Source organism: Ursus maritimus, unplaced genomic scaffold (assembly GCF_017311325.1).
Source record: "Ursus maritimus isolate PB19 unplaced genomic scaffold, ASM1731132v1 scaffold_8, whole genome shotgun sequence".
Taxonomy (NCBI): Eukaryota; Metazoa; Chordata; class Mammalia; order Carnivora; family Ursidae; genus Ursus; species Ursus maritimus.
Genome location: NW_024426996.1, coordinates 61,235,768 through 61,250,164, shown reverse-complemented (window position 1 = coordinate 61,250,164; position 14,397 = coordinate 61,235,768). Strand labels below are relative to the sequence as shown.

The following is a 14,397-nucleotide window of genomic DNA, read 5'->3' as shown; positions in this document are numbered from 1 at the left end:
AGGAATGTCTGAGTTGCTCCCAGTCTTAATGGTTTATATTTCTACTGCTATTTAATACTAGTTTTCTCGCAGTAGCATAGTCAGATCCTACAGTCAGTTGGTCTGGGTTCCTATCCAGTCCTGCTACTATCTTGGTCCCCTAACTTCATGTTAGTGCTTCATGAGGTGTGTTTGTTCGTTTGTTTATTTTTAAATAAGGCTTAAAGGAAAAAATGATTATAACGAGTTTAATTCAAAATAAGAGAAGAGATGGTATAACTGGTCATTTTCTTCATGATTTAGGGCCAGTCTCCCAGAATCCACTGTCCTGGGTGATCTCATTCAGTCTAAAGACTATTTGAATACTGATGACTCTCAATTTTTATATCTTTGTTTCTAATCTCACTCTTCCCGAAGTTACTGTATATCTACACTTAAATATCTAATACATACTTCAAATATAACATGTCTAAAAACAACTTTTGATCTCTGTCACCCACTCCTACTTCCCTCCCCAGTCTGTTCTTCCCCAGTCTTTCCTATCACAGTTAATGGTACCACCCTCTGTTCTTCTTTCTTCTTTCTTCTTTCTTAACACTTTCCTGTAGCTACCAACCTTCATCCATTTCATGAGCACATCTAACAGGATTATCCCCGGAATATACCCTAAATTTGACCACTTGTCACCATATCCTTTGCTAACACCATAGTCCAAGGCAATAACCTTGCGTTTGGACAGCTATGTAAAGGAATGGCCTTATTGCTCTTTGTTTTCCTTCTTGTCTCTTACAATCTGTTTTCTACATTGGGGGGTAAACATGGATTTTAAAACATTGATTATTTACTCCTCCCCCCTCCCCCCCAACACATCTAATCATTCCAGTCGTAAGGCCTTTACACTAGCTTTTCCTTCTGTTTGGGATATTTTTCTCCCAGATCATCACAGCGTTGGCTTCTTGCAAGTTTTGGTTCTCAGTTCAGGTAATAGCTCCTCAGAGGCTATCCTGACATCTTTCCTTTCTTACTTAATAGCTCGCTGTCTGAAATTTCCCTCACTTTTCTTCCTTGTCTTGTAAATTGCTCCTCCCCTCTCCCATGAGGGCAAGGACTTTATGCATCTTGTTTACTACCATATTCCCAGTGCTTCGGATGGAACCTGATACTCAGAAGGTTTATAGTATTATATGGATGGATGACAAAATACAAGAATGATTAGATACAAGTCTTAGTAAGTGTTTCTACAGCCAGAGAAATGATGAATTATTTCATCCTGAATTTACATAGATGCTTATTTTAGAAATAACCCTGTCAATTTTTCTTTTTCTTTCATGTTTTCTCTGTCATAGATTATAAGTTAAGTGTAGGAGGTATGTCTCCATTGTTTTCAGCTTCTCATAGAATGCCACATATCATTTTATACTTCATTGTCAATTGAATTAAAAATTCAGTTAACATCCTCTGAAATTATAGTCATTTTATACATGTGCAAATGTATACACATATAAATATATATGTAAATGATATAAGTTTTGAAAGCAGATGTGTTTAAAATAGGTCTTCCCCTTTTATCTCTTGCAGTTCATAATTGGACCCTTGAGGACACACTTCAGTGGTTGATAGAATTTGTTGAACTGCCCCAATATGAGAAGAATTTTAGAGATAATAATGTCAAAGGAACAACGCTTCCCAGGTGAGTCTTTATTATCTAAATGTATTTTTTTTTCACTCAAGGAGAATTACATGCGAGATGTTATTTTCAGTGCCAAATTTATAAATTACCTCTGTGGCTAAGGGCTCAAAGGAAATATAAATATATCAATTCTTTAATTTTTTTTAAGGTGTGAATTTGCAAGTTCTAATCAATTTTTCTTGTCTGAATAATCAAGCTCTTTTTAAAATTTATTCCCAAGGAAAGCAATTTTGGGAATTAGAAGATAGGCCAACTACATCTTTTTTAGTAACATCAAAGGGCCAACCTCTGACCATGTGGTAAATATGACGAAAACATATTCATTGAATATGAATCGACTTTTATGAAAAACCTATTTGAATGGGTTAATGTACAGATCCTTCTTAATTGTATTCTTTTAATAACAACAATAACCACTCAGTATTGGTGGCCGTAAGTTAAACCTCAAAAAAAAAATGAGGTTTAATAAACAAAATGTAAATAATAACAGCCATTTAAAAATGTATATTACATAGAGGCACTCTACATTATCTCATTTAAGCTTCATGGTTAAAGTTAAGCATGTATTATCCCCATTTTACAGATAAAAAACATCATAGAGAAGTTAAATATTTTGCCCATTTCAACATTTGAACTCAGATCTTACACCAAAGTCTAAGATGCCAGTTTATCCCTTAGATATCTGGAATTATTTGTTACTAGTTTTCTAAATTTTATTTCCTAAATCTCCATTAGTTAACTTAATTTTTTAAGATTTTTTTTAAAAGATTTTATTTATTTGAGAGAGAGAGAAGGAGCATGGGGAGGGGCAGACAGAGAGGGAGAAGCGGACTCCCCACTGAGCAGGGTGCCCTACATGGGGCTCGGGGCTTCATCCCAGGAACCCGGGATCATGACCTGAACTGAAGGCAGATGCTTAACCCACTGAGCCACCCAGGCGCCCCATTAATTTTTAAAGATTTAAATGTTAAAATTTGCACTGGTTCTACCAAAACCTGGCTCTTAAAAGATTATTTTCCATTCTTCTCTCAAATGTTTCTTGTATCAAAAAAGACTAATCCCTTATTATTGTCATACTGTTATATGTGATGAAGTGTGCAGTTGTATTTCTAATCAATTTGCTTACATACTGTATTTAAATAAGTGGCTGTTGTTGCTTTGGACTTTGGATTTTGGATCTAGTTGAAAATTTTCATATCTCCTGTAAATATTTTCTGAACATTGACATCAGTATTTCTGAATTTACTGTGTACATGACTATAATGATGAAATTATGGGAATAGGAGTCAGCTCAACAGTGTGTATTGAGTATCTTTTATGTTGTTCATGGTGTAACTAGATGCTGGAAAGAAGACAAAAGTAAGATACAGTTTTTGCTTTTATTTTTATTTATTTATTTATTTTTGAGAGAAAAAGGAGGGTGTGTGGGGAAAAGGGCAGAGAGAGACTCTTAAGCAGGCTCCACACTTAGCACAGAGCCCGATGCAGGGTTCGATATCACAACCCTGAGATTATGACTTGAGCCAAAATCAAGAGTTCAATGCTTTAACCGACTGAGCCACGCAGGCGCCCCCAATTTTTGCTTTTAAATAAGACAAGTTTCTTAGTTAAAACAGGATAGTAGAGCATTAAAATGGGTTTTTATTTTGAGTTCTATGTTATCCTGGTTATGAGGAACTCATAGTATTTTTCTTATGTTGTCTTTTTGGAAGTTTCTTTGTACAACGACAACAGGAAACAAAATAGGTTGGTGTTTGGGCAATGAATGTTATAGCCACTTTTTTCTTTTCTTTTCTCTTCTTTTCTTTTCTTTTCTTTTCTTTTTTTTTTTTTTTTAAAGATTTTGTTTATTTATTCGACAGAAATAGAGACAGCCAGCGAGAGAGGGAACACAAGCAGGGGGAGTGGGAGAGGAAGAAGCAGGCTCATAGCAGAGGAGCCTGATGTGGGGCTCGATCCCATAACACCGGGATCACGCCCTGAGCCGAAGGCAGACGCTTAACCGCTGTGCCACCCAGGGGCCCCTAGCCACTTTTTTCTTTTTGTTAGGTAGAGGTTATCAGCAATAAGTCAAATTCTAGGAGAATTGTTGAAATAACATCACACTTAATCAAGATCAATGTTTTTAAATAGTGAACATGTTACTAGGAAAGACAAGTTATAAATACAGAAGTTCAGCTTCCAGGTAAGCCCATTGGAGCCTTTTGGAGTGGAGGAGAAAGGAAAACTGGAATGCCCTTCATCAAGACCCTTTTATATGGTAATGGCACTTAGATGAGTCCACTTAAAGGACCAGTCTCAATTAACTTAAACAACGATGTGAGTTACAGAACTTTTTGTAGGGTAACTGAAGATACAAGAGCAATTTTATAAGAAGGTATAAGAAAATGTGTTACACATTACAGATGTACACGTGCCTACAACAATTCATTATGTTTCCTTTCTGTGACATTAAAATATTGTCACATCTGCAGTAAGTAGCCAAAATTATGTTAGTTTTATGTTAGTTATCATGGTTATCCTAAGCTTTTTGCTGATTTTCTATACTCTGAAATTCTTATTACCAGAGCTTATACTAAGGCTCTCTTCGCCTGACACATGCCTCCTCATTCCTTTCAGACCTGTGTGAACTTCCCTGACATCCTCACCCACTCAGGTAGAATCACTTCCACCTCTGGGTTCATACCGAACTTTGTATAAAACTGTTATTTGGTATCCTTTTTACTACATCTCATTGTCTTTCTTAAATTTAGTCTGTTGATATTGTTGCTATTAATTCATTCATGCATCCATCCATGCATTCATTCATGTATTATACAAACATTTATCAAGCATCTACTTTTGCCAAGCATAATGCTAGGTGTGGGGAAACCGAGACAAGACAGCTTTGGCTTCAAGCAGTTTGTTAACTATCATATTAAAGGTATAACAGGAGCATACACAGAAGGGACCTGCTGAGAAGAAGGAAGGCATTTTGTAAAGGGAATATTAGAGTTCTTTACTCTGTAAAGTTTTATAGAAGCCTATAGCAGTTATAGGAGGCTTTGTAACTTCTCCATCCTTAGAGGTTTTGATACCTTCCAAAATAAAACGTAGTGGTTCAGAGTACAGTCGTTGGAATCACATACATTTGGATGTGAATCCCTGCCCTACCTCTTACTAATTATGCAGCCTTGGGCAAGTTACTTAATCTCTCCCTACCTTAGTTTCCTCATTTATAAAATGGGAATTTTATATATATGTTAGAGGTTTTCTTGAATTTTGACTAAGCTCTTGATATAGGACCCGGCATATAGTACATGCTTGTTTTTATTGTCATTGGTATTAACAATTTTATTATTATTATTAGACTTGGTGTTACAAGATCTTTATTGGCATCATATTTGGTTGTTAAGAAATCTTAGTTGGTGACTGGGCTACCTGGGCTACTTGGATTTGAAGTTCAAAACAAAGTGATTTTATTTCCTTATTTCACCTGTGCCTCTTGGCCCCTTACGTGGTTTCTTTCTTCATTGCTGGTGAAATGGTTCAGTACTTTTTATTACATAAATCCCTCCCTTTTCTTCCCCAGCTGTGAGGACTTCTTACTCTCATTTATGACTTGAGTGGACTTTGTTTAATTTTTAAACAGTTTATGTATTAGAATGTAAAGGTATAGGTTTTTTAGATACTTTTAAAGAAAAGTGATACAATCTAAATTGAGAGCTATACTCTGAAGTCTGCTATTGATGTTAAGTAAATCACTTGTAATTTTCTTGTTCTCTGTGAAATGATAGTAAAATGCCGGAGGTAATTAATTGTTGTAAAATACTTCTGCAGTTGATAAATTTCTATGCCCTAGTGAACTATAGCATAAGGGAACCTTAGAAACAAAGGAACCTTAGAAAACAAAAACATCAACATAACAAATGAATAATTGACGTACAGCTGAGTTTGCACTGGAAAGGTTTTGATACATGTTAATAAAGTATTACATCACATGGATGAGCTCCTCCAGCAGTCATCACTAAAATGCAAAGTATTACATGTTAACGTATTTAAGTTTACATACTAGAAATATTTTTATTTAATATGTACTTTTTTTTTTTTTTTTTAAATAAACAGGATAGCAGTGCATGAACCTTCATTTATGAGCTCCCAGTTGAAAATCAGCGATCGGAGTCACAGGCAAAAACTTCAGCTCAAGGCACTGGATGTGGTTTTGTTTGGACCTCTGACACGTTAGTATTCTCTTTCAGAGTCTGATGCAAAAGAATAATCAGATCATATATTTGTTATTTAAAGAAGAAAAAAGTAAGAAAGATAAAAACACTAAGAAAACCATTTATTAGCTATAAAGGAAATGTCATATATCTTAAAAAGATTAATAGGGTGAGATTTTCTGTCATTGAAATGTGGAGTGTGAAATTTCCAAGCAGGTTACTGATGTAAAAAGTTGTAAAAAAAACTGTGTTGATAATTTAGAATTAAATTTCTAGGTTTAGAAATTTAGATCTTTGTAACAGTTTTAATGTTGATATTATTATAGTTGGATATTCACTGAAGGATTCCTTTAAAAAATGATACAGTGTAGCCATATCCTTGGCACAGAGTAATACATCCTAACTTGATTTCATTTATCACCAAGAAAAGGATTTTCTAGATACAGATCAAAAGCAGAGATCCACTTGCAATTTTACATGGTAATAGACTGTCCTGGCTAAAGCCCAAGGTGGAGAATGTTATTTGATTATGATGAAGAAAAACATTTAAGAAATTATTATGTCATAATTGTAAGGAAAATAAGCCTTGTATTTCTTTACTTTTGACAGGAATACTTTTTTCAGAAAGGAAGTTTAATATATTTAATTTCAAATTCTAAAAAGCTTTGGGGGAAGTGTTTGAAGAGTACACATTTTAGAGGAATTATGTTCTATTTTTCAGAAGCCAAAAAGGAATAACAAAATTAATACAAGAAAGATGGCTTCCACAGATGATAAGTAGGAAATTAATGTTTATTTTACCTCAATTTTTGGAGCTAGGAGACTTACAGGTTTCTGCGATACGGTTTTGGGGGTGGCCTGCTGAAAAAGCGTTCCTGGAGCTGTTGGATGGATTCCATGACTGTACTGGTGGTTCTTTTTTGGCTCAGGCTGAGAGCAGCTGGTGAAACAGCTGGAACTCCACTTTGTGAGAGGTGGTGGAAATGCACTGTTGTTGGAAATTACAAACCCTAGGAAGCAGAACCCTCCTGAAATGCCGGGCATTCCACACAGATGACACCCTGAGTTTCCTACTGAATCTCTTGGGGGTTGTCCTCCGTGAGATTCTAATTTTTTCATGGGGATGATTGGTGAAAATAGGAATTAAGCTCTAAAACTTGCCTCTCTATACAACTTGGTCAGGGATATTTATATTTTATTAATCTGGGAACAAATCACCCTCTCAGCCAAAACGGTATTATATTATTTGAAAAGAAACCAAACTAGTCTCAAAGAATGTTGAAAACAAATGTTTTAATAAACAAACAGTGAAGTTAATGGTGCATTACCTTTTTAATGTGTTTGTCTTAGAATTATTATTTGAGTGCATGAGCCCTGCAGTTGGAACACGGGAATTAAATTTATAACAAACTAACATTGTAAAATGAACAGAGATATATTTTAAAGGAGTTTTCACTGAAATCTGTTTCAGTTTGTGGTCATTAGTATAGAGTTTGGGACTTATCCGTCTAGTTATTGTCATTTCTGGTGATTCTGTTTTGGCCTGAACAGGACTCATATTTAAACGAGAACTCAAGCTGAGCTTCTCAGTCTGATGCAGAAAAAAGATAGATTCTTTCGAGACTTTAGCCTTCTGCAGTGCCCCTGTCTCACTGCAGGTGTGCGCTCTGGAGATACGCAGCCCCGGGGGTCTCTGGCCTGGAGCGTGCTGTCCATCACACTGTGCAAGCGTACACGAACCCGAGGAAGCGCAGGAACTTGTCGCGTCTAGAGAGCTCCTTATTTCATCACTCATGCGACCTGTCTTCCTGCTGGAGGCCTGGGCAGTTAGGTCGTTTTCCACTGTGAACTATAGCTCTTTGGAGCAACAAATACGTTATATCCTATTAGTTATCTTTGTGTACCCTTCCAGAGAGCCCTCTGAAAATTAGTGTGTCTTAAGAGTCAGGGATAAATTAGGAAATTATTTGACTAGTGACTTCCGTGTTTTGTATCACTGAAGACAGTAGGCCCCTGGCTCCTTACTCCTTACCTTGGAAACAGTGCTGGAAATTACGTAGGGGCAAAGAAGGTGATCTGTTCTTTACTTCTAGTAATCCAGATCTCTCTGGCAAATAGGCACCTAAAGCATGACTTGTTATGACCATTTAACTTCTGCTTTCTCAACCTCTGCACTTCACGTTTGGGGCTGGATAATTCCTGGATAATTCTCTGTTATTGGCAGAGCGTGGCCGGAAGGTTACTGTCTTGTGCGTGATTAGATATTTAGCAGCACCCCTAGCCTGTCCCCATGGGACACCGGTAACACCGTCCCCATCCGCTGTACACCCTCCCAACTGTGACCAGCAAAACTTGTTACTGTCCACTGTCGGGGGGATGTCACCCTCAGTTGAGAATCGTTGACTAATTTAGTTACATGACTCCTTGCTTGGAGAAGATGCTCTTCTGGTGAATGAGTAGGCTTCCAGTGTATGTATCAAAGCATGACAGCTCCCTAACTCCACTGAAAGAAAGCAGTTGGGATGATGGTGGTAGTACTCTTTATGCCTCCTTTCACCCCGCAGAGGACATGATTGGAGGTGTTGTTGCTTTTTTCACGGCTTCCCAGGACTTTTGTTATTATCTCCTGCACCAGCAGGGGCGGGCACATGCATGTGGGTTTATCTGTGCCCTCTGGTAGTTCTAGCGTATCAGAGTGTTATAATAAGCACTTTGATTATTTGAAGAAAGAATTTTTAAAAGGCTAGAGCTTGCTTATGGGAGGGACATTTTCACATTTGTTTGTTTTTAGATGCATACTACTTTAAAAAATGCTTCTATGTTTTAAGATTCTGTTATTAAAGATGAATTTTATCATCTGTAATTTTCTTCATAGGCCCGCCTCATAACTGGATGAAGGATTTTATTCTCACAGTTTCTATAGTAATTGGTGTTGGAGGGTGCTGGTTTGCTTACACACAGAATAAGACATCAAAAGAACATGTTGCAAAAATGATGAAAGACTTAGAGAGTCTACAAACTGCAGAGCAAAGCCTAATGGACTTACAAGAGAGGTGAGTAAGTTTTAAAAAGCTACAAGTCTTATTTATGTAGGCAAATACAGTTTGTGAAAATGTAATATGGGCTTGGGCTTACACACTTATATTTAGTTTGTTACATCAGTAATGTCTGTACACTTCATTTCGTGTTTTTAGAAAAGTTATATTGTCCTAATTACAGATTTATATTAAAGGAATGCACTAGGGAATAAATGAACAGATCAGTGGAAATAAATATAGGTGGAATAATATGTGTAGTTAAGTTTTATTTTTAATATGATTTAGATAATAATTTCTTAAAAGTCTCTGCTGAGGAGTGATTCCCTGCTACCACTGTATTTTGAGCTCAGGATTACCCATATAGCTGTATAGTGGGCTACCTGCTATTTTTGGTATTCACATGTAAGATTAATAGAAAGTACTGTGATTTTATGGAAACACGGATTCTGCTGCTTGATATGTATTTATTCTTCGTGAAAAAATGAAACTTTGGAAACTTTGGTGAGGAATTTTCATTTTTATTCTGTAAGGCTTGAAAAGGCACAGGAAGAAAACAGAAATGTTGCTGTAGAAAAGCAAAATCTAGAGCGCAAAATGATGGATGAAATCAATTATGCAAAGGAGGAGGCCTGTCGGCTGAGAGAGCTAAGGGAAGGAGCCGAATGTGAACTGAGTAGACGGCAATACGCAGAACAGGAATTGGAGCAGGTATTTACATCCCACGAAAAGTATTTGTTAGGGCAGTTGTAGTGCCACTCTGAGGAGTTGTTTTGTTTTTGTTTAGTGCTTAGTGTCATTGTATATTCTTCCTTAGTTAATAAAAGAATTATCTGTTCATATTGTTGGCATTGATCCAAGCCCATATAGCAAAATGACAAACTAATAATTTTAAATAAAGTTACCATCATGCTCACTCACTCATGAAATCTTATCTCGTGCCATATTAATTCTCTCCAGTGAATTAAAGGTGTTTATTTAACATCTGTGATATGTTTCAGTTTCCAGCTGTAACCTAGTCAAGCATATCTAATGTTAACTTCTCTGCAAGGTAAAAAATCTCTATTATATGTCCTGTTACAGGGCTTTAGAACATAATCTGCTTAAAAATTCTGGAGTTGTCTACAGATAACCTTTCCAGTATCTCCTGCTACCGTGCAGTTGCTCAGGGTGGAATGAAAGCCTTCAGGCGTAGATAGTCCTTCAGGAAAGGGGGGCAGAATTTAGTTGTAGGCAGATCTTTTGGTTTTTTGTTCTTGCTATAAAAAATTACCACTGACTTCGTGGCTTGAAACAACACACATTTATTATCTTACAGTTCTTAAGACAGAGTTTAAAATAGGTTCACAGGGCTGCATTCCTCTGAGGCTCTAGGGAGGATCTGTTTCCTTGCCTTTTCCAGCTTCCAGAGGCTGCCTGCATTTCTTGGCTCATGGCCCCTTCCTTCATCTTCAAAACACGTCACTCCAGTCTCTGTATCTGTCTCGTCTCCTTCTTCTAACTTCGACCCTTTCTTTACTGCTAAAGAAACTGCAGGCGAGAAGGCTTGCCCAAGATCCGAGGGCCTCGCTTGTAAAGCGGGGCAAGAACCTTGGTGTCCTGCCTCTGCTGTGCTTTGTGCACTGTTGCCTTCTCAGCCAGGTGCTAAATAAGGAATAAGAATTATGTGATGAATGAGTTTCAGTTTCAACTTATGAGAAAACGTTCAGTGTGCATTACTGTTTTCAGGATTGTCATTTTTGGTAGGATTGTCTGCCTGAACGCGACCATCTCTTCTATTCGTGGCTAGCTCTCGTTTCCCTCATACCCCTGGCATCTGTTTGTTGGATCTTTCCCCTGTAAGGAGTTTGTTCTCTTAAGTTAACTCCTACATGTATTTTATGTTCAGGTCCTATTTACCTGACAAACCTTATCTGTACAGAATGTACTAAAGAACCAGGGAGTTAACAACAACAACAAAAGAAGAAAGAAAGAAAAAGTCTTAGCCAAAATTATAGTGTGTCCAAGAATTCGATGTTATGCCTTTTATTCCTGTGAGAACTCACTGCCTTTTCCCACCAAGACTTCTAACTCTTGGTTTGTTCCCAGTACTAAACTAAACAGCTTGCTAGCTATTTTTCTGCACTTTATAAGTAAGAAGGAACAAATCAGAAAGCAGTAGTGGTCATTTGTCTACAGAGACACAAAGTGACAGCAGAATTTTATAGGTGATTGTCTCACAGTGAGGGGGAGAAGACACCCTACAAAAAGGATTTGCAAATCACAAACATTCTAATTTGAAGTTTTTGGCAGAAAGACATTGCACACCTCAGTAGCCCTTAGGATCACCATGATACGTCCTAGTACAAACGTAATAATCCTAATGAGATCCTGGGTCAGTAAGGGCTGGTTTAAAGGAGTTAAGTCGGTATTTAAGAACTCTGTCCAACATGATTACAGTAATAAGAAACACAGTTTTAACGGTTATGTACTGTGTGCCAGAAGTTTATGCTATTCAGATTACAGCTGGTTTGCTCATAAATTTTAATCCTCGCAATAAATAGATACTATCCTCATTTATAGATGAGACGTGCAGAGAGGTTAAATAAGTTGCCTGAATTCACACAGCTCTTACATGGCAAAGACAAGATTTTGTGTATCTTATTCCAAAGTCCACATTTTCCCATACTGCTATTAAAAGTTTTGTTTATAGAAGTAAATTTCACTGGGAAGTTAATTTATATATCATGTCATATAATCTACAGTTCCACATAGTTTGAAGTATTACTATAGCTGGTGTGGGACATAATCAGCTTCTCAGAATTACAGATCAGGAGTGTCTGGCACATACACTGTATAGTGGTGCCATTTTCCCCTAAAACAAAAACTTTGGGGTGAATAATAGTACCGCTTCATATTTTGTTCTTAAAGTTTCAGGAAGACCACAGCAGGACAATCATAGTTTATGCCTATTCTACATGAGACAGTAAACCTCAGATCAGAAAGTGAGGAACTTGTGAAGGTCACAAGGATAATAATCATAAAGTTGGGTCTAGAACCAGGTTTTCAGATATTTAGGGTGTTTCTTTCTGTAATGCCATGTTTTTACTTATTGCTGTTTTATTCCTAGGACACAAACATTGTGTAAATAATTATATTTGTAAACAATTTAAGGATTCCTCATTTGTAAAAGCTTTTAATTACTCATTTTTTTCTACATCCATTCCTCTATAAATAACAGTGTAATTCAAACTAAGGATTGGAATTTAGGTCAAATGATAAACTTACAAATAATAGCAGAGAAAATAGTTAAAACAATTACTGTAATTGGAAGGTCAGGATTTCCAAAATTTTGAAACATTATTTGACAGTCAGTGAAAACATTGTTCAGCCTCAGTTAATGCTAGAAATATACTAATTCTGTGTTAAATGTGTTATTGAGTTCTTCTAGGGGAAATAAATATATCAACATAATAAGGAAAATCTTAATGATTAAAGAGGAAAACTTGAGTGAAATTTGAAATAGATTCTCTATTTAGTTTCTCACCAATGAAAATTGTGTAGAAATTTTAGCTTTAAGATCATGTGAGAAAGAGGGCCTGCTGACCTACACTTTATAGTGTTGTATGGAGCTCCATGTCACAGGACCTGACCTCAGATTCTCTCTTCCTGAAAGATTAGGAGGGACTCCACACAGCTTAGCCAGACATTTTATTAAACACAGTATTGTCCCAAGTGCTTTGCACAGTGAAATGTGTCAGGCACACGTTGCTTAGGATTTGTTTTTAGTGAGTAAGTGGAGGAAGTGCTATCTTGCCCTTACTTTTTAATGTCTGTACTTAGTGTCCCACTGTGATTTTTTTTTTTCTAATTTTGGAGATTTAAAAAATGCTTCTCAAACATAATTTTCTTCCTACAGTATCTGACAGCTGTTCTATTTATCAGAAGAAACTTGTGTATAGTACCCTTATTAGTTAATTAATTAAATTTATATTATTTAATTTAATAAATAAATAAGATTTATTTAAATAAGTTGTGTTTGTTCAGATCAAACATTCTCCTGCACGTGAGTTTAAGAGTGGCGTTTTTAGTTGCCTTACTTAGCTTTGAGAAAGATAATTTGCAGGTAGGGTGCTCCGGAAGCAGAATGCTCCACAGTGCATTCATGGCTTTGTCCGAAGGTGTTGAGTGTGTGTTCATAATTCCGTCACGTATCTTTACACATCTTTAGCTTGAGAGGTCTTGCTAGTTTTTAAGTGAGTCATATCTAGAATGGATTGTTTCTTCTTTCTGTGTTCTTTTCTTAGGCTTTCATTAAGAGTTCTTTCCTTACATTTAATACCAACTGATACACTAAGCATTTTAGTTTTCTAACTATTTATTGTCTGGCTCCCCTAAAGGGCAGCTCATAGGAAGACTTTGACACTGAAGCCTATGCATAGTTTCTCTTGGCAAAATCAAGTAGAGTCTCACTCAGAATCTGTTTTCTTGAAAGTTACACATGGTCTGCAAATGCTGATTTATCTACTTGTATGTTAGAAGCAGTGAATTAAGTAGAAGTGGGTGAAACAGACTGTAACAGACAGATGTGCTTATAACAGTGAGCAGTAACTAACCATAAAGAAGACGTCATGAAAACCTTCCAAAAAATGGTATCATTACTTTAAAAAGTGAATGTATAGTTAAATGGCATACAGTAGTGCCTCCTGGAAACAGTAGAAGGGGTAGTAGGGCAGATAGTCACCGTATTTTTGATACTTATAGTCTACTCCATAAACACAAAATGCATTATGAGAAGAATGTAAACTGTTTTAGTGTGTATGTGTCTGGAATTTTCTTCTTTCCATTGAGTCTGGCTGTTATAAAATATAAAAAATAATTAATGCAACCTAAGATATATGCCCCTTCTATCCTTTGGCTTTACAGCTTTGCTTAGTGGGTTAAGATGTACTTAAAAACTTCAGCTCTAGTTTTAATGTTAGAAATACATTGTTTTATCCTTTGTGATTTTAAAAAGATGTTTGTAAGGAGCATAATTAAAATTGCTTTTTCTCTTAATTTTGGTGAAATCTTAATTTCTTAAGATGTATCTTAATTTAGATATCTTTTTTAAAAAAACAAATTTCTCTCTCTTTCTCTCTCCATCTCCATCTTCCCCAACCCTTCTCTTCGTCTCTCCATCCCTTCTGTTCCCTCTCTCCCCTTCTCTTTTCCTTCCTCCCTCCCTTCCAGGTTCGAATGGCTCTAAAAAAGGCTGAAAAAGAATTTGAACTCCGAAGCAGCTGGTCTGTTCCAGATGCACTTCAAAAATGGCTTCAGTTAACACATGAAGTAGAAGTACAGTACTACAATATTAAAAGACAAAATGCTGAAATGCAGTTAGCTATTGCTAAGGATGAGGTACTCTATTATATTTCAAAACCTAACAAATTCTAAAGAGATTAACCAATTGGGATACAAAGATCTGAATAAAACTTGTATTATTATAGCTTCTTTTTGTGAATTGGAACTT

At 36.3% G+C, this 14,397-nt stretch overlaps 1 protein-coding gene across 1 annotated transcript in view; it reads left to right on the top strand.

The window, feature by feature from the left end:
- Window positions 1-14,397, top strand: part of STIM2 (stromal interaction molecule 2) — a 135,482-nt gene that overhangs the window by 107,491 nt on the left and 13,594 nt on the right. Inside the window, 5 exon segments of the mRNA XM_040625044.1 lie at window positions 1,558-1,669; window positions 5,774-5,889; window positions 8,747-8,924; window positions 9,440-9,617; window positions 14,118-14,285. Coding sequence (XP_040480978.1) covers window positions 1,558-1,669; window positions 5,774-5,889; window positions 8,747-8,924; window positions 9,440-9,617; window positions 14,118-14,285 — 752 coding nt within the window.